The sequence below is a fragment of the Poecilia reticulata genome, linkage group LG3 (genome assembly GCF_000633615.1).
Source record: "Poecilia reticulata strain Guanapo linkage group LG3, Guppy_female_1.0+MT, whole genome shotgun sequence".
Lineage (NCBI taxonomy): Eukaryota > Metazoa > Chordata > Actinopteri > Cyprinodontiformes > Poeciliidae > Poecilia > Poecilia reticulata.
Window position 1 is genome coordinate 33,527,744 of NC_024333.1, and position 20,437 is coordinate 33,548,180.

Consider the following 20,437-nt stretch of genomic DNA (forward strand, 5'->3'; position numbering starts at 1 on the left):
ATTACGTCAGTATCTTGGTTTCAACATCAATATTTTGTGTGAATCAGCCCACCTCTAGTCAATATAGAAGTTTGTCTATTAAATGTGTATTAATTGTTGGCAATTATTTATTTTTGATTTGGTTTTATTAGTCATACAGTTCCAGTTTCAAACTGAATAGGCATATTTTGATTGGTTTTCTTTTCTTCTTTTACTTAATGCTGATATTAAAGTGTGAATAATTTGTTTGCTACATTATCTGTGAGGGCTCTATCATCTCAGAATGTTGTTTAACCCTCTTATGACCAACCTGTCGGCGCCGACAGGATTTGGCTTGTGCACTTCCCATTACCGTAATTTCTGAACAGTTCAACATATCAAAAAAATTCCAAAAGTGCAGAAAAGCTGAGACATTGCGGTTTCAGGGCATATATGATACGTTACGAAAGCCACCCGGGAAAGTTGTGATATGAGTTTGACCAATCACAAGAAAGATTCTCAGTTGTGTCGTATTTGTCACCCAACCTACTCTGTATCGGTTGGTCGCATTCAAAAAATTCCAAAAGTATTAGAAAGTGCATAAAAGAGGCTTTTCAACGGTGTATCACATGTGCATGTTGCAGCAGATATTAGAGTAAATGTTTTCGTTACGGAATTTTCCTGCGTAGCTTCGTATGGACCTTACCAAGCTCYGCCCAGAAACGCCCCTCGAAAGTCCCACGTGGCTGCATGTCTCACAAACAAAGCCTTGCGGTGTTTAGTTTCTATGTGTAAACATGGTGTCTTTCATTTTGACTGACTCTCTGCAGAGTATTTTTGAGTCGATTAGTTTAGCATGTCTGCCGGATTTTCACAAAATATCAGCCACGACAATGGACAGGGGAACCAACAAGTTCATGTCATCTTTTTTGGACGACATCAAGATGTTTGAGCCACGCGATGCCTCCAACATTGTGCGAGTCACAGCTAAATGCTACCAGTTGATAAGGAAAACAGCAGATCCTCAGACCCTCAGCATAAATATAGCTGTGGACAAGATCGCTGATGGCTGTTGTTCTTGCAAGGCTGGGTAAGTCGGGCATTCATGGTTTTGAGGGTTACTTTTGAAATCACTGATTTCTGTTGGCAAATGTTCGAATGTGCCTAGGCCTGATACTCGGTACTCGGTGCTAGCGTGGCTAACACGATTACAGTTTAGTAAAAAGCCTTTTCAGGTGAAATAAAATCTTTAATGTATGTCAGATACGGTACACATTGCATATTAATCTGTTCAGCTAACGTAAAGCTGTAACAGACAGGCTTCAGGATGTAGAAGTTGTATCGGTACTGCCATTATGCTGTACTTGGCTAAAAGGTTTTCATAATGGATGTGTTTATTATTGACTTTATTTTTCTCACTCACTAAACACAAAGAAAGCAAAGCAATAATACTTACACCAGCAGACACTTAGTTCTTATTGATCCTACGGCGGTTGAGCTGCAAATGCGGTCGTGCACAAGCTTTGATCCAAGCAAGGCTTTCCGTTTCAGATTTTGGAAATCTGTGAATTTTAGTTCCACAAATACGATCAGGATACCTGACATCGCCTGTACAGATACCCCACCATTCTTTTTCGAGTCCTGACGCAAAAACTTTCTGCAGGTCTGCTAGTCCACAATGTACATTAGCATGTGTTTACTACTGTAGCTTGTGTTTGTGAGACGGTCAGGCACGTGGGAGCTGCGCTGTGACGTGAAATGTTCATTAGCCAATGAAACGAGGCCCCTGTGGTAAGGTCCATTGTATCAACGGAGTAGCAGTGCGAGAGAGAGAAGACGGAGGACGATTTGAAATTGCGCATAAAATAATGGAAATGTCTAAAAGAAAATCCACCAGACTGACAGAGGCTCCCAGAAGGCTGATATCTGAAGGCAGTGAACATGGCAGACATATATATCCAGGTTATGTAAAATATTTGTACAAGCTAATGTTAGTCATATGAATGCTGCACAACTATTGGCTAACTGTTAGCGCCATCTTGATTCCTGCATAATTTGTGCAATAACTATTTATTATACTGTGTAACAAGGCGGCCTTTTGCGGTTGGATTTTACAGTGAGGAAGACTACTTGAGGCAGAGTCAGGTGGAACCAGCAGTGGGTTTATTCTTCACAGCATCAACACACACAACTCAATCTATCCCTTCACAGGTGAAACTGCAGGCTTAAATAGTCTCAGCTGTGTTGGACCCAACCACCTCCAATTCACAGGGGGATCTCTCTTAACAAATCTCCACCTATTTAAATAAAATACATTTTATTAAATATAAACATTTAAATTTACTTTTTATAAATATTTTATATTTTATCTTACACCAAATGAAACAACTGAAAAACCCATAAACAATTCCCCGCCCCCACTTTTCAATGGCCTCTCCTGGAACCTTTAAATGGTGTCTGGACCCCCAGGGTAGTAGTGATGGGCAAATGAAGCCTCATGAAGCAATGAAGCTTTCCAGCCCTTTGCAAAAAGGTTAATTACTCGATGCTTCATTCATTGCTCACTAGTGACATCTGCTGGTGAAACTGTAACAGCCTTGTCACTCAGTTGGATCATTCTTCCAAAAATTACTAAATGCAATATTGTCACAAAGTTTTCCTCAAACTCATGTTTAGTAACAGGAAAATCAATGAAACCATATTTAATTATCATATGTTTTAATTATTAAAATGATTTGTAGCCAATCAAATCCTGGTATGTATTTAACATCAGTGGTTGTGTTGGGTTTTCTTTTATGTCATAGACGGATTTGACAATAAAGACATTTAATGTTTTAGTGTCTGGGAGTGCAGTGCCTGTTGGGGCGTTCACTTTTTCTTGGATTTATAATTGGCTCCAATCCCTTATATTTGGCTACATGTTGAATTTTAGTTCTGCAACACCATTAAATCTGTTTCTGCTGTGAAAGACTGATATATCTTTGCTAATCAGACTACAAATAACAGTGGAACTTTGCAGAAGGTGAGAAATTGGGAGGTGGAGGGTTAATTATAATTTAAGAATTTTATTGTGAGCGATCATCTCAAAGTATTCTCAGATGTCAGAGATTTTCCTCTTGCTGGCTCCATTTCAGACAATCAATCAAGTTTACTTGTGTAGCACATTTCAGCAACAATGCAGTTCAAAGAGATTTACATCATAAAATCACAAAAATATAAAGTTATAAAAAAACAACATAATCTACAATTGAGAAAAGCAGAAACAAACATTACATTTTAATGAGCGCCATCATCAATACACATCAAATATGTCGGTCAATGTTCATTTTATTTTGGCCACTGAAGACAAATATTCTCCCCTGATGCGAGACCAAAAGGACAACAACCCATGATGCAACGCGGCTCATCGCGCTTTTATTTTGAAAACAGACAGGCAAAATGAAGCAGTCACGTGACCCATGCAACGTGAGGCCTCGTTTGTTGCCAGTCACGTGGTTTTCAGCAAGAYGACACAAGCCTCGAAGCGGGGCTTCATCGGACACGCCCCCTTTTTACTCGGTACAAACCTCGAAGCCTGGATTCAGATGGCCCATCACCACAGGGTAGTATTTGTCCAAACACCCTGGAGAGGACACAGAAAAGACAGGTGAGTCACTTAATATCAGCACTCCACACCTAACAGATTATGCACAAACATTTGCTCAGTTTGACCCACCAGTAGCTCATTGCTCTGAGTAACAATTATCCTCCTCAGGGAACCACCTCACTTGTCAATGAGGAGCAGCTGTGCAGAGCCCAGAACAAAAGGCTACATGCTAATTACTAAAATACTCAAATACAATTAAAACTTCTCGTGTGCAAATTGTTATTTATGCGCAAATCTCTGCTTAAAGTGCAATGCTAAATAAAGTGCTTGTTAATAAAGTGCTTTTAAAGTGCGATACAGTGACTTAAGTAAAAACTGTCCCAGTAACGAAGCTCTTCGTTACATACTGAAAATAAAATMATGGCCTTCCAAAAATAATGTTCTAAGTAATATTTTTACCTAAAATGATTTTAGCGAAAAGAAAAAAAACACCACTTTTTTTTTCTGCCTAAAGATTAATTGGGCAAAAACAAACAACAACAAATCGGCAAAGTGAGGGATTGGTGACCTGTCCAGTGTGTACCCTGCCTCACCAGGTAATTAGCTAATAAGCAAATTATTTTAGTTTCTCCCAAATTAGGAAAAAAAAAACACTGGAAAGCTTTAATTTTCTATTGATCTCTTACGGAAAAATGCAGCTACTTCCTGAAGTCGCATCTTTTTTAAGATTTCTAAAGTTTAGGATTGTCATATGCAGAGATTTTAAGCTTTATTTCAAATCATTCCAYCCAGWTGATTGAATACATAAAGCCAGCAACTTTATTAATGCAGATAAWRTRAAATTTGTAGAAATATTGGCACCACWTTTTTTAAGTTTTCACCAAAAAGTGTGAGCTTTACAGGAATTTATCTTCTGATTCAACTTTAAACATGAAATGTTCCTTTAATATAAGCTTAGCTCTTCCTCTGGTTTTAGCTAAAGTTATTGAGGAAAAATGCCAAACAATAAAACAAACAAAAAAAAAAAGTGAAGAAAATGCTCTTTTATTGATATTGGAAGCATTTTCCAATGTCTRCTAACATTTATGAATTTTGTTAAAAATTCAAAAGGAACAGTTTATTGGTACAAACACCACTAAATGAAATCAGAATACGTGAATATATAATATTTGTATATATAATTGTAATGAGACTATTTCTTCCATATTTAGATTGAATACTTCTCCTCCACAACCTTTTCTACTAAAAATGTGCGTTATTTTTAATCAGGGTGTCCTGAGGAGGAAGACATGTTCAGCCAATAATAAATGCTCAAATACCTTTAACAATCCTTGTAGGTTAACTGTCAACCATCGGCTAACCGGCCCAGAGTTAACAGTTGGTTTCACCTTAGAAAAATGTGAAAAATTTAATTTATAAATTAATTTACATCTACATGGGGATTGAAAATATGGGCCAATAAAACCCTGAATAATAAATGTTTATTTTATGTTCAAAATCTGCACGCAAATTTGGTAWTGCACAATTACGCTGGTTAAACAAAAATAAAATTTTTATGTGTAATACTTAAATTTTGCATTAGGAATCGATGTTTTATGTGAGTGATCTTCAACTTTGATTTAAAAAAAAGTAAAATAAAAAGCTGCTGCCCCCGCGACCCGACCCCGGATAAGCGGAAGAAAATGGATGGATGGATGGATAAAATAAAAAGTCCTAAATTAAGAAAATGTATGGTAACCTACAGTCCCACAGAGCGCAGAATAAGTTTGGAGCCACAGTAAAAAAGYGTAATAATAGATAAAATGACTAACTTTAAAATTTCTTTATTAAAGATTCATTATTATTATTTATTACTTTGTTTCCTCATCTGAATGTTTTACATTATAAATCAGCAAAATAGTAAATTAACGGTTCACTACAAGTAATGAACACAGGTGTATAGTATCTGTTTTATAGGCCACAGCTGTGCTGAGATTAAATGAAAACATTTTGTCMATTTTTCTGGAATCCACTGGGAAGTGGTCAAGTTTTCCTCGCTCCTCAGCTGTTTGTTTAAAGCCCAGGTGCAGATCCAGGTCCTGCTTCATGGCTCTGGACGTTTGTGTCGCACACACACCCCTGTAAGACAAGCTGCATGCATCTCTGAGTTACTGGAAGCGCTCCTCTCTCTTATTGATTGCGAACTGCGGGGTTTGCAACAGTTAACATGACTTGGAAGAGACGTATAAGCTTTTCCAAGCGATCCCCTCACTGCAGCTCCCTCCTCTGTGCATTAGAGGTCGGGAGGAAGTGAGCCGACCTCGTTAGTCGATCACTTTCTAAAAATGTCCGTGGAGGGGAAACTCTGTAACATTCATGTTAAAATACTTTCAGTTTTATTCATTGTATATTCAAAACGACTCATGAATTTAGGAAGACGGGGGAGAAGCAGAACTGGGTCGTAACTCGTTACACTTACTTGAGAAACATTTTTCGAAAAGCACAATTAACTTTTAGGAGTTTTTTTTTTCTAAAATTATTTTACTGAATAATTTTATCCTGAAATATCTCTACTCTGAATGAAAAACAAACATGTTTTAACAAAAAAAATCATCAGACAAACACACATCTGTACTTTTTGTTAAAGTTTGATAAGTTTTTTTTTATTGAAAGAAACTGATTTGGAAAAAAAATAATTTTTTACTTGTATGAATTATTATAATTTTGGTCCTTAAAATACCTAAATTGTCACTTAACTTTATATGTTTGATCATCTGATGTAATTTTTAAATATTAAATGATAATATTTTAAAATATTATCATTTCTAATGATAATTTAGAAATGATTATTTTTAAATTATCATTTAAAAATGATAAAAACCCAATTAACCCAATTTAAAAATTGGGTTAGCTACTCAAGTACTGAGTAGACCTTTTACCAAATACTGTTTTACTGTTACATGAGTAATTTCTTGGTCAGCTACTTTTTACTTTTACTTGAGTAAAAACACAGCTCTGGAAAAAAGACCATTTAAAATGATCAGTTTCTCTAATTTTACTTTTTATAGGTTTGTGTTTGAGTAAAATGAACATTGTTCTTTTATTCTATTTACTACCGACATGTCTCTGAAATTCTACGCAAAATTTAGTATTTATTTGCAAAAGTGAGGAATAGCAAAATAAAAACAAAAAACATGTCATGTAAAATCCACTTTTTTATCTGTCAGATGCATTTTATTGTATATTTGGAGTTTTCAAAAGTGCATAAAAGTTTAATTTAGTCTCTACTGGTACTGCCTAGATACTTTTTAGAGATTAATTAATCATTTAAATAATCATCTAATTTAGTAATCAATTGTTAATTGGAGCTTCCTTCCTTCCATCCATCCATCCATCCATGTCCCATGTGGGTCAGAAGGTCTGGGGTCACCCTAAACAGGTCGCCCGTCTGCCGCAGAGCATAACTGGAACATATAGATTCAAAAACGGTTATTTGCTGAAAAAAACCAAATCTGTTTTCATTGAGTTCACAGAGTGACGTTAATGAGTCATAACTCATCTTTTCCTGTGTGGTTTGGATTTATTGACTGTGAGCAGCAATAAGGAGAAATTATATTTTCATCTCCAGTCCCGTCCTCCTCATGTTGCTCTTGGTATTGATTCAGAAACTCTGCTCCCGTGTTGGAGGCTTTACACCTTCAGCTGACTCACATCCTGCTGCGTCCACCATACATACCAATACATTTATTTACACTATAAGTTCATCTATTTATAGTAGAAATAAATCAATACAATTAGATAAATATGACTATTTATTGGACAAAAAAATCTTAACTATTAAATAAAGCGTTTTTGTTACAGAACACCATCAAATAATTTAAATTGGCGTTATAGAAAAATCCTAACTTTTGATTGGCTAACCTGCAGAGCAAGTCAACTTTGGGTCGATTGGCTCCATTAACAAAGTTCACATGCTTCATAGTATATTTTAATTTAAAAAGTAAGTATTTTATTTTTGATGTTAAGCTGCATATTTGGAAATTTTTTTTTACTTTCTTGTTAAATTGGTTATTGAGATTTAACTTGATTAGTTTCCACTCTTGGCTTTTTAGTGCGTTTTAAATGGATCTGCTTGACTAAATTAAACCAATGCTGATAGCCCATTAAATACTTTAATTGATACTTTTAATATTTAAATATAATCCATTTTATTGATGTTATTTCAATTTATGAGTACAATTTATGCAATGATATTTGTTTTAAAAGGGGTGCGGTTTTTTTTTTTCTGCTGATTTGAAGGGCAGAACTTTGACTCAGCGGAAAATTTAATGTTTTTGGTTGTTCTGTATTTTTGTGTTTAATGATGTAAAGCGCTTTGAAATGCCTTGCTGCTGAAACGGACTATACAAATAAAATTTTATTTGATTTGAATTTGATCTCATATTAGATTTTTCTTGTTTGACATTAATATTTTTATTTAATTTTAGTTATTTTATGTGTTATACTTACTCTCATTTACATGCATGTAATGAAACTTGGAAGAAAAAAGAGTAAATTTCCACACACAAAAAAAGAAATTTCTGAGATTAATCTAAAAATGAACTTTTTCCTCTAGAAAATGTTTGACTTTTGAAACTGATTTCCAAGTTATTGGTAAAAAAAAAAAAAAAAAAAAAGATTTAGAGATTAATCTAAAAAAAAAAAAAGTCTCATAATTTCTTCACTTTTGAAACTCAGATTTCTAAATTTTTTTCTAATTTTTTTTCAGATTTTTTTTTTCTTGCAAATTTTTGACTTTTGAAACTCAAAGATTACCCCGTTGTTTCTTTAGTACACTTGAAATTTCTGAGGTTAACCTCAAAATTTGAGATTTTTAGCAGAAATTCAATCCCTTTTTCATCTGCCTAACTTCCATCCATCCATTTTCTTTACACCCTTGTCCCTCAGTGGGGTTGCTGGTGCCTCTCCAGCTAGCGTACCGGGTGAGAGGCGGAGTCACCTGGACAGGTCGCCAGTCTGTCGCAGGGCAACACAGAGACACACAGGACACACAACCATGCACACACACACTCACACCTAGGGACAATTTGGAGAGGCCAATTAACCTGACAGTCATGTTTTTGGACTGTGGGAGGAAACCGGAGTACCCGGAGAAAACCCATGCATGCAGAGGCAGAACATGCAAACTCCATGCAGAAAGACCGGGGCCGGGAATCGAACCCAGAACCTTCTTGCTGCAAGGCAACAACTCTACCAACTGCAGCCTCTGCCTAACTTACCCAGGTTAATGTAAAGTACTTATGTTTTTTGGGGGGGTTTTGTGGCACTTTCTTTGTTTTTAGTCCACAGACTTTTCCCATGTAAGTGCATCTCAAGGGAAATGCATGCATATCCACTGTACTTGCTTAGGTATATTGGGTACACTGAAACCCGGTGTGCGTGGAGCCGCGGGGCTTAGGTTACGCTCTCGCTAATAAGGAGCAGCACAGAAACCTTGGCCGATGTGCCTTAGTTGCGGGAAGCCGGGCGGCTGCAGGCATAAATAAATCTCCCCAGAGGAAAGTCGATACAGCAGCTCGCATGTCGGCAGCAGATGAATATCCAGGCCAGTCTGCATCCTAATGGCTTCAAAGCATTGATAAACAAATCTAAGCAGAAGTAGAAATATGACAACTGCTGCAGGAACTCTCACTTCAGCGAAACTCGCAGCCAAAATTTAGAGAAATTATCTTGGTACATTTCAAATAAGTCAAAACTAACTTGCATAAAACTTCTGCAAAATATAGGAGTTTGTTTTAAATCAATTATTTTTTTACATTGATTGGAAAAAGTACTAATTCAATTAGATTATTTCACTTATAACGAGACTTTTTTCCCATGTTATAAGTTTAATAATCTGCCAGTGAGACTAGAACGTTTCATCAATATTACAGAATTATTGACTTAAAACAAGCTCCTGTATCTTGCTGGTAAGTAAGATATAATTATATTTGCAAAATAAACTAGGCAAGAAAAAACTTGGTAATATTTAGTTATTTAACAAGGTACACCTAACAGACTTTTATTTCCTACTGTCTGAAGTTAAATCAGACAGCACATTTTCTAATTTTAGATAAGTTATAATTACAAAACTAATTTCTATTTGATAAATACCAGAAAACTTAATGAACACATTTTTTTAGATTTTGGTTTTGTTACTTTATTTGTAAATTACATCAGAGACCAAAAAGCTAAATAGCAAATAGCTTAGCACACTTGAAATAAGTCAAGACTAACTGACAAGTAACTTTTCAGTGAGATATGAGCTTGTTTTAGGTAAATGGTTCCTTATTATTAATGATTAATATTAATTAAACTATGCAAAATAGTCGATTAAATTATGGTTTTGCAGAGTAATATGTGTAAAAACACATGAAACTATCCCTGATCATCCAACTGCAGCTGTAAAGAAGTAATGGAGGACAGAGATAAGGCAGCATAAGATATCAGGTTTTATCCAGTTGTGGTTTGCAAAACTGGCCAGCAAGGCTTTTTACCCATTTCCTGTGTTTACATAGGAAACCCGTTTAGAAGATTATCGGCCTCTGCATTCACGTCCTGAAAGAGGAAATGGTTGCAGCTCTGGTCAGAAGTTTAAGTCTACTCATCATGGGCATAAATGCTGTGTTTATTTTGGTGTTTCAGAGCGATGAATTTTCCTCAGTGAAGTAACTCGGACACTGAAATCACGAAGAATGGGCTCACATGGTGAGCTGCACTGCAAAAATACAAAGTCTTACTAACATCTTTAGTCTAGTAGTTTCTAGAACAGTGCATACCGCGGTAAAACCAGCTGACCAAACTTGAGCTCGGCTTTGGTTGCTAGGTAACGGGCAGAACTCTGCTGGGGTTGCTAGGTAACAGAGCGGTGCACGGCAAGAACAGAAATCTTACATTTGCTTTAAATTCTAGAACAAATATCTTTAGTACACTTGAAATAAGAAAAAGAAACTTACAAGTAACTTTTCGGCAAGATATAGGGGTTTGTTTTGAGTAAGCAATTGATGGAAAAAGTACAAATTCCCCTAGCTGACTATTTTAATTAGGAAAAGACATTTTCCCATGTTATAAGTTAAATAATTTGCCAATAAAACCGGAACTTTTTCAATGTAATCTTTTTCAAGATTTGTTTGGATGTAATGAATATTTATTATTATTTCTAATTTCTCAACTGACTAATTGTTGTGTGTTACTGAAATACTTTTAACAAAGTTATTGAAATTGGTGGGATTTTTTGTTGTTGTTAAATTAGTGTTTTTTTGTTTTTTTTTATCCAGTCAGGTGTGTTGGATATATGTGAGACAGACATTTCAAAAGATAAAATTTTGTTTTATTTTACTTTGTCCTTGCTATTACGACTATTGGTAACAGTAATAAATTATATAAGTGAATTGAAATGTTTTTTTGTTTTTTTTTACCATCATTTGTTTTATTTTTATCTCCAAAATGTGATGCTGGGAGAGTTTGAAAACTTGCCTTGAAAATGTTGAAAAGTTCTTGAATTTTACTGTGGGGAAAAGTGTATATTTAACTAATTATCTTCAGTAAATGGAGGGAATTAAAAATGTAAGCAAAATTGGGGAACAATGAGAGAACCTGCTCACTCATATGCACCAGTTTGGGTTTGTTTGGACGATGTTAGGTGATCATGATCATCTTTTGCAGTTTAATCGTGTTTGGGGGCGACAGCAGCTGCTTTATCATCATGTTGGCGATGATAAAGGAGCGATGCAGTTACTGCTGTTCAGTTGAGTCTTCTGATAGGGATCAATGGAAACAATGGAGATCAGTGGAGCCACACAGACTCGCTGCTGATTCAATTTACCGTCTCCATCATTCACATGATGCTCTGCTCCGACAGTATGCATGCAAACACACACGTGATCCTTCAAGGTCGAATGCGTTTTGGAGTGCAGACAGAAACGCAAAATGATGTGAAAATAAAAACTCCTAAAATTAATTATGTTCTTATTGCAGCAGCATAATTTATCCTGAAAAGAAAATTAAATTTCCAAATTTGGGTACATTTATTCACAAGAAAAAGAAAATCCAGCGTGAAACCACAAGGCAATTCAAAGTGCTTTACATCGATATAAAGTCTTAAACAACTTTTTAACATAACCTGCTAGTGGAATCGTTTAACTCACTCAGCTTATGTACTGTTATTTGTCTGAAATAAAATTAAAAAAAGGAAAACCCACTCGCTCTACGGTTACCTAGCAACTCACTCACTCCTTGGTTACCTAGCAACAACCTGTTGAGTAACTTGTGCAGCAGCAGTTTACGGTTCCGCCACTTCATCCAGCACGACTATTTCATATGTTTTGCTAGGGTATTGTTTATTAACTTTATTATTAAGCAGATAATACTGAAAATTGTTACAATAAATTTGTTTTTGTAATTTTTAGACATTTAAAAATTTTTTAGACAATTTTGTGCCCTGAGGCAAAAATAATTGAACACTTGTACATTAAACCCTATCGAGTTTCAAAATTATGAGGTCAAGAAAATGTTTTTTCTCGGCTGCCATCATGAAAATAAACTTGACTGTCAAGTTGTCAGTCGCCAGAGCTTATGGCTCTCTCTAAATACTTCTGTTTGTCCTGTAATTAGCTAAATTAGTTGGGCAGCGACACAAAGACAGATTTGTTTTTATTTTTATATATGTAAAGGTGCATGCAGAGTAGCGTCTGTTCATTCATAGCTGAGTGAATTATTCATTGGTGCTCCTGCAGACTGTTCAGGGATCAATGCCTCCGTGTTTTGAACTGATATGGTTCTCTGCAGCAGGTTAATGGGGCCATCACAATTTAATCCAATGTTGGAGGTACTTCCTGAACAAAACGCTGCGCCACACCCTCTTGACACACTTTATGCAAGGCAGAACAAACCGGAGAGAAAATCACTGCCACTTTCTTGGCTATCACAAAGGTCAAGGGTTACCACCTGATCCAGTGACCTGATAGTCTGGTAGATTCAGTTCGAATGGGGACCAAAATTGGTACATTTTTTACATTTCAGCTTTTGCGGTTCTCAAACGAAACAGATGCTTTGAAAAAACTGTTCCCCTCCTCGCCTGTGGGGGCGCTGTACAAATAATCACTGAAGGAAACAACATGCATTTCACTGTACAAAGCCTGCTTTGTTTGGGGAGATGTGAATGTGTAATCAAACATTGATGTGGAACAAAAAAAAGCTAACTCTGGTCCGCCTCCAAACCTCCGTCTCAGTTCGGTTGAAGTGAAATCTGGTTCGGTTTGAATGCACACGTGATCGCCAAGCGGACACCGGGACTGATCCAAAAGCAGGAAGTGGACTGCAACGCAGAGCATTCTGGGTAAATACAACCAAAGCAAACGCATTAGCCTAGCGCTGGTGGGAGAAACGGTTCGTCATCTTTTGTCAAAGATAAAACAGAAATCCTACAGGCGCTAAAATCTGATGCTGCTCCATTTTTGTTTACATTTCACGAAGAAAGGAAGTTGTGCTCGGTGTATTCTGAGATTTATGTGTCGTTTCCTTCAATGTTTCTTAGTGCATCGCCCCCACAGGCAAGGAGGGGAACAGGTTTGTCTGCAGTTTTTTTTTTTTTTTGCTCAACTTGGCTATCTTTAGGAACTATTTCAACACAAAAATCTGATTTCGTTTGGTAAAACAATGTAAAATGTCTTATGTTTGTTCTTTTGCCTTTGTGTACATATTTTTGAAATGAAGTCCACTTTTGCACTAAGGGACTTTTCCAACGTTCTTTGATCAGTCTTATGAATAAAACGTTGCTGTTTAATCCTCATCCTTTCGTCTTTCCCTTATTAACCAATGGTGGAGTTAACATGATCCTTTTAAGCGCAACTTTTTGGAGTTCACTTTCTGCAACGCGCATCCCAAGAGTTTGCAGTCGAATAAATTGATTTCCTTCTTTTCCAGAGCGAGTGGCATCCATCATTCTGTCGGTCGGAGTATTAATGTGAACGGCATTAAATATTCAGCTAAGAGGAAGCTGAGTGTCACTATATTGTGTTTGATGATAGGAGTTTATTGATGACTCCAGCAAAAGGAGTTCATTGAAGCAGATCCAAGAACACCCCAAAAACCACTGGGAGTAATAATATTTGTCTGATATGAATCATGAATTATACATCCTCCAAAATCCTCAGAGCTCAAAGGAGTGCCTGCATGACCTCATGTTGACTGATGACTTCGTTCAGCTGCACTTTCTGGAAGTTTAAACCAGGAGAGACTGGAAGGTCGTTGGGTCAATAATCGAAGCTTTGTCGTTTCCTGTGCTGGGCTCAATCATTAATTCGAGCGAAGAAGCTGCGGTTAATCTTCAGGATCAATCTGTTTTTGCTCCACAGTCATGCTTAAACAGATTTAAAGCTTCTCGAGAAATGCACTTTGATGTTTCAAGCTCTAATGAAGTTGAAACGACTCAAACAAGCAGAAATAATTCACTTTGAAGCACTTTCTGGCCGCTCTGCTTCTCTTTTATCTTAATTCCAGTTTTTTGTGTGTAAAAGTGGAAGTGGGTCTGAGTGGTGGATGCTCTGCTCCCATTAACCCGACACCAGTCCTCCCGCCCCGCCCCGCTCTGCCCATTCGACCCATTCATTGAGACTGCTGGAGAGGAAACTGCTGCTCCCTCCGGGGACTCGGCATTATTATTATATAGGAACAGAGCAGGCGGCCGTCTGTTAGAGGACAGAAAGGTTCAGGCTAACATGGACATTTACTTCTGCTGCTGATACTTTATAGGAGGTAAGAAAACCATTTTTTATTTAAACTTCCATTTGCTTATAATCAATTACAAACGGGTTTAAACAACTTTTATCTTTCTACAGCTCGGAAATTTTATTAAGACTGTAAATAAATATTAAGTTGAGGTGAGTAAAGTACCCCAAAATTATACTCAAGTAAAACTACTAAAGGATATTTTTTACTGAAAAGTAAAAATTAGGCATCCAAGAGATTACAAAGTTCATGTTTTATCCAGGTCTGAAAACCTCAAAGCGACCCTGATACTGTATCATATCTGATTGTTGGTAGGACGTTCTTTTCTAAAATGCTGAGATAAACGAACACAAATGTTCCAAAAAGTTAGACTGGAATATTTGCATAAAACTCTTGGGGATTAATAAGATACTTTTATGAGAAATAACTTGTTACTTTTGGTTTAGGTGTGGTTTTGGCTTCCAAACTCCATTTTTTTCTCCAGTCTAATTGTTGAATCATAAACTTTAACTGAGGTTATCAGTCCATTAGCATGCTAGCTTCTGCTCTGATTCTTTTGTGATTTTCTATATGAAATAAGCTAATATGATCTTAAAACAAGAGGAAGCTTCATAAGATTTTTAATCTATACAGTAGTACACTTCTGCTTATCCAGTGGTAGGTTAAGTGTTGAAATTTGGCCATAAATGTGTTGAAATTTGGGTGATCAACTGCTAGGATCTTTAAAACGTTGCTGTTTTTGTAGCAGTTTGTTCTGATTTTTGAAGCATTGACATTAATTTGAACTAAAGGGCAAGTTTTCCTGTCCTATTTTAATGACAGCTGGCCTGTGGGATACATTGAATACTAAAAGGTGACCTATGCTTCCTTGAACTAGTTAGGATTTGGCTATGCTGCAAACAGATGCACAATTAGGGACGAGTGCTGCGAAGCTGTTGCTATTGCACCATGATGCAAACATGGGATGATGTTTTATTCAGTTTGTCTATGTCGATGTGTGTCTGTCCCTATCAAATAAACTTTATTTTTTAAAAATTATACAGCTGTGCATCATTGAAAATCAGAAGTGGAGCCTCCTGCACAACCAATAAGAATGCAGCCAATGGTTTCTGGACGGCAAGTCAACAAAACACTTGTCTTTTCTAGGAGCCATTGAACAGCAGTAAAACCAGCTGATCAAACATTCTGGAGCTCCACTTGGGTTGCTAGGTAACGGGGCTGGGCTTCCCTGGCGTTGCTAGGTAACAGCAGTGCGCTATTGTTGAGGTTTTTGAAACGGCGCAAAAAACATAAATTTACAGCCCCCAACCAAGAAAAAAAAGGCTACGTCGGCTTTTGCAAGGACAGGTGCTGTTTTTGGAAGTAGTTGAGACACAAATTTAAATACAAAAATGTGCAAAAATGTTTTAAGATCAACTTAAGCAAAGTCAAACTTGGTGACATTTGTTTTATGAAACCTGATAAGTGTGGCCTTTCATAAAACAAAAGTCACACTTATCAGCTTTATTATTTATTTTAACATATATAAAAATAAATATGTTCCTGTAAAACATGTTTTACAGAAAGAGAACAGACAGCGGCCATGTCAGAGAAGAAGCCTCGGGGAGCGGACACTCGACCCAAATCTGGCCTCCGCAGCTGGAGCGCCGACAGCTACATCTGGCGGGGGAAGAAGCGTTCCCGGAGCTCCCGCAATGGATCCAGTCCCGGCGGGTCGGAGGCGGACGGTTCCGAAGAGCTCGGCATGCGGTCCACTTCCTGTTCCCGGCGGCGCAGAGAGCGGAAGTGCAGCTGCAGCGCTCTGGGCGACTCACTGATGGCTGGAGACGTGGACGGCGTGTGCCGGAAGGCGCTCCACCGGCGGTCTCTGAGGCAGAAGTTTCAGGACGCCGTGGGTCAGTGTCTCCCTCTACGCCATCACCACCACCACCACCATTACCACCACCCGCCCGGCTCGTCTCGCCCCTTTTCCGTACTGTTCTGGTCCAAAAGGAAGATCCACGTCTCGGAACTCATGCAGGACAAATGTCCGTTCTCTCCCAAGTCTGAACTGGCCAAATGTTGGCACCTTATTAAAAACCAGGTGGCTCATCCAGGTTCGCTGAAGGACATGGAGACGCCGCTGAAGCCCCGGGTGTCGTCTTCCACTTCGCCACCGCAGACGCCGCTGTCCTGGGAGGATATCTGCTGCTCGCCCGCGCCGCTGGAGGACTGGGACCCGTCCTGCCTTCACGGCAGACCGGATGGCGCCTGTGGCAACACTGACTACATCCTGGTCCCCGATCTGCTCCAGATCAACAACAACCCGTGCTACTGGGGCGTGCTGAACCGCTTCGAGGCCGAGGAGCTCCTGGAGGGCCAGCCGGAAGGGACGTTTCTCCTGCGGGACTCCGCCCAGGACGAGTTCCTGTTCTCCGTCAGCTTCCGCCGCTACAGCCGCTCCCTGCATGCGCGCATCGAGCAAAACGGCAAGCGATTCAGCTTCGACGTGCGCGACCCCTGCATGTACCGGGATGCCAGTGTGACGGGCCTGCTGAGGCACTACAGCGACCCGGCCACCTGCCTCTTCTTTGAGCCGCTGCTCTCCAAGCCACTGCCCAGGACCTTCCCTTTCCCTCTACAGCACCTGTGCAGGGCGGTGATCTGCAGCTGCACCACCTACCAGGGCGTGGAGGGGCTGCCGCTGCCGCCTCAGCTCAGGGAATACCTCAGACAGTACCACATCAAGTGTGACGGGGCCTGCGCCGCGTCGATGCCCACAGCGGCTAACACGCAGGATCTGCACTGACGAGGAGGAAGCTACAAGTTAGGATGCTAACAACTAATCTGCTTATGATTAATTGTTGATTTATTAGATTCAAACTAGTTCTAATCAATTAATTAATCCGCTTAGATCTTCTTTTAGTCCAGCAGAGAGCGCCACTGGTCATCGTTAAGGAGCAGTTGATACAGAAACAAAGATGGCAGGCAAATCAGAACAGACCAGAGTCCGGTGTGGGTTGAAAAATGCACTTTATGCTGTTCTGTTTAGAAATGTAAACACTTGGCAACCTCTTTAAGTTTTCTGCAACTGAAGAGGTTCATGTTTGGTTATATTTTATAAATATGTCTAAGTTTAATAATGTAAGAGAACCACAATATTCTGTTTATTCTTTTATATGTAATACAGGTGACAAAAAAATATGTTACAGTAAAAAGATGTTTTTGTTTTGTTTTCTTTAAATTAGAATATTAAAATGTTGCCTTTTACATAATGCAAAGATGGTCTGCCATTGTCATACAAGAGAAAACTAAGGCTTTTACGAAAATGGCGGCTTATCAATTGATTAGTCAATCAACTTAAGATTGACTAATTATTCGATAACTTGCATCCTCACTTTAAGTCCATTCTGTGGTACAATTTTATCACCATTTCAAACAAAAAATGGCTCTACAATAATTTTACGAAAAAGCTATTGTACAGCCGACCTAATAAATTATTGATGTTGTAAATATAAGCACCAAAATAGCCACTTTAATAAACTGAAGCACATTGTAAAGCATTCTTAACTTAACTGTTTTACAGACTTCATAATAGTGTTTAATCATAAAGTGTAAAGAATAAGCTACATGGTTTTCAACTTTTTTTTCTACAAAAAAAATATCTTTTTAGTGTTTATTTGTAATCAACATGGTGGCCACCATCAATTTATATTAAACATCAATGATGGCCACGCTTCTGAAAAATTAGCAGAGCAAATTTTTCGTCAAGCTAGCTAAGTTTGCTAACTTTGAAAACATTTAGTGCACTTACTTTCTCCCAAATAAAAATTTCTAGATCAATTCCAAAACCCCAATTTACTTGTTTGTTTGGTAAACTTTCAGCTGAATAAATTTATTCAGCAACTGTTTTAAAGTTTTTGGCTATCGACTGTTGGGATTTTTTCATGTAGTTCTATTCATGCTCTTATTTTGAAGTGGGAGGAAACTGTCTACGCAGCAGTTTCGTTTCTCTCGTCTCATGTTCTTTCCCTTTTTTCCCCTCTGGATAACTATTTTAAATGAGTACAAAACACGGGCAGCAGATATAAATATAAATATAATATGGCCATTATATAACATGTAAAATATAATCCCAAAATTAAATTAGTTCCCGACGGTTGCAGTCTTTTAGGGGCTGATATAATTTGAACTGACATTAGCGCTAGCTTTAGCTTCTAGTTCTTACTATCACATTAAAATGAAGAGGAAAAAAGGGCTACCACAAGAAAAATACTTTGTGTACCAAATATTTTGCATTCAAGAAAACACTTGGAAGATTTGAGACTAATTAAAAGCAAAAAGGTTCAGATTTTCAATCTTGAAAACCATGCATCCTTTTTTCCACTTGTTTACTACTTTGTGTTTGTAATGTTAAAAAGTTCAGGGGTAGTGAATGCTTTAGTATAGCAATGTGCCCGACCCTAAATGTTGTAGCATTTCGCCCAAAATCACACCTAATGCCTTATTCAACTGCACCTTTCATCACTCCTTTCTGCTCAAACGTCTCTCGTCACTACAGGTAATTGTTGGACATTTTTGATCATTCGGACTGTTAAATCTCCAGATAAGGGACAAGTTGTGGTTGTTTCACATAGTTTGTTTTCTAGACTGTGGCAGGCTTTTATTGTCTTGATGTCCAATATTCATGAACTTAGTCTGTCTAAAACTGGCTTTGCATCTCAAACAGATTTCCTCTCATCGCCCCCAGAAAATGTCATCATTCCTCCACTTTTACTTGAGCAGATTGTCATAAAAATAGTACAAAAACATTCCTTTAGCATTTAACTGTTAAACAAAAATAATAAAATGTGTTTATTTGTAGATCATCTGATTCTTTTGGGAAGAATTCAGGAATAAAATCAAATGTAATTCTGCCTTTCGACCACAAGATGGCGCCAGAACTTAAACCTCATGCACTGAAACATGTTTAGCCGTTTTAGTTTACCCACGGTTGTGTTTTTACAGTATTAACGGTTTTATTTTTGAGCATATTCACCACACTGATAAACAATCCAATAAAAATCCTTTCCACCGTCTCTGTGCTGTTATTGTTTCTCAGGATTCTCTCATCTATGGAGCGTTTTAGGTTCAGCAGCTTGAATCATGCTTTGTTTTTGTTTCCGCTGTCATCTTTAGACAAGCTAATGATATGGAAAATGTTACTTAGAAGCACCTAGCTGCAAAAATACAACAAAGAAACAATTTATCCACCCTCCTTTGCAAAGGACGGCTCTAAATGGCAGAGCAAATTGAAAGATAAGGGCATGAAAGATTTGCTTTTTGATGGGATTCAGTTTTTTTTGTGAATGCATGAGTCATTCACAAGTAGAAAAATGACCTCAAGGGATTTTTATTTGTCCCTTTTTATTGAAAAGAGTGCTCTATTTCCACCATTTATGGATAAAGATTGGATAGTTTACCTGATGCATCAATTAGTGATTAATTAACTCAACTTATAATCACTCTTCAGATTGTCAGTTGTAGAAAATTAACCAATTTTCTAAAAAATTAGCATCGATTATTTTTCCTCTTATAAAATCACTAAGGCTCTTAGAAGTGATCATATTTTGCCAAAGTTGTAAGGTAAATAAATAAAAGTACTTTGTTAGTGTACTTTGAGGTATCTGTGCTTCTACATTTTTACAGATGTTTTAGGAAAAACATAATGAAGAGGTAATTATTGTGATGTTTATCTAAATATTTGCAGAACCTCAACCCATTAAATCAAAACACTAAAACTACTATTTATCCTCTATTCATTCGTCGGATGTTTCTCTGTATTAAGGGCAGACTTTACGCTGTTTATACTGTCTTTTTACACAAAAATCAAAACAATTAATACCTTTAAAACTTCTTAATTTATTCAATAAAAACGTTTACTCAATAAAAAGTTTCTATATAAAATAGAGTAAGGATACATGAAACRATAATCCTGCTAATGGCTCTTATGCTTTTCATAGGCGTATTTTATGCCTCGTCATGAGTTTTCGATTTTCCACCAGCTAGACAAGATACCGAAGCTCCAATAACCAAACCTCTCTTTCTTTTTGCTTGTTTTTTTGAAGAATGGCCTCTGACCACTGCCTTCACTTTGGCATTAACTAACAAACAAAATTAGCCATGTTT

General features: G+C 37.5%; 1 protein-coding gene across 3 annotated transcripts; it reads left to right on the plus strand.

The window, feature by feature from the left end:
* The first annotated feature begins 3,514 nt into the window (after nt 1–3,514).
* Nucleotides 3,515–17,272, plus strand: socs4 (suppressor of cytokine signaling 4). 3 transcript variants are annotated; one of them, XM_008406004.2, is made up of 2 exons: nt 3,515–3,604; nt 15,853–17,272. In XM_008406004.2, the coding sequence occupies exon 2, from the start codon at nt 15,873–15,875 to the stop codon at nt 17,076–17,078; it is 1,206 nt and encodes a 401-aa protein (XP_008404226.1). In that variant the 5' UTR covers nt 3,515–3,604; nt 15,853–15,872; the 3' UTR covers nt 17,079–17,272. The 3 variants fall into 3 exon arrangements, with proteins under 3 accessions (XP_008404226.1, XP_008404229.1, XP_008404228.1); XM_008406007.2 differs by lacking the exon at nt 3,515–3,604 and adding an exon at nt 8,792–8,806; XM_008406006.2 differs by lacking the exon at nt 3,515–3,604 and adding an exon at nt 14,145–14,317.
* Nucleotides 17,273–20,437: the final 3,165 nt, after the last annotated feature.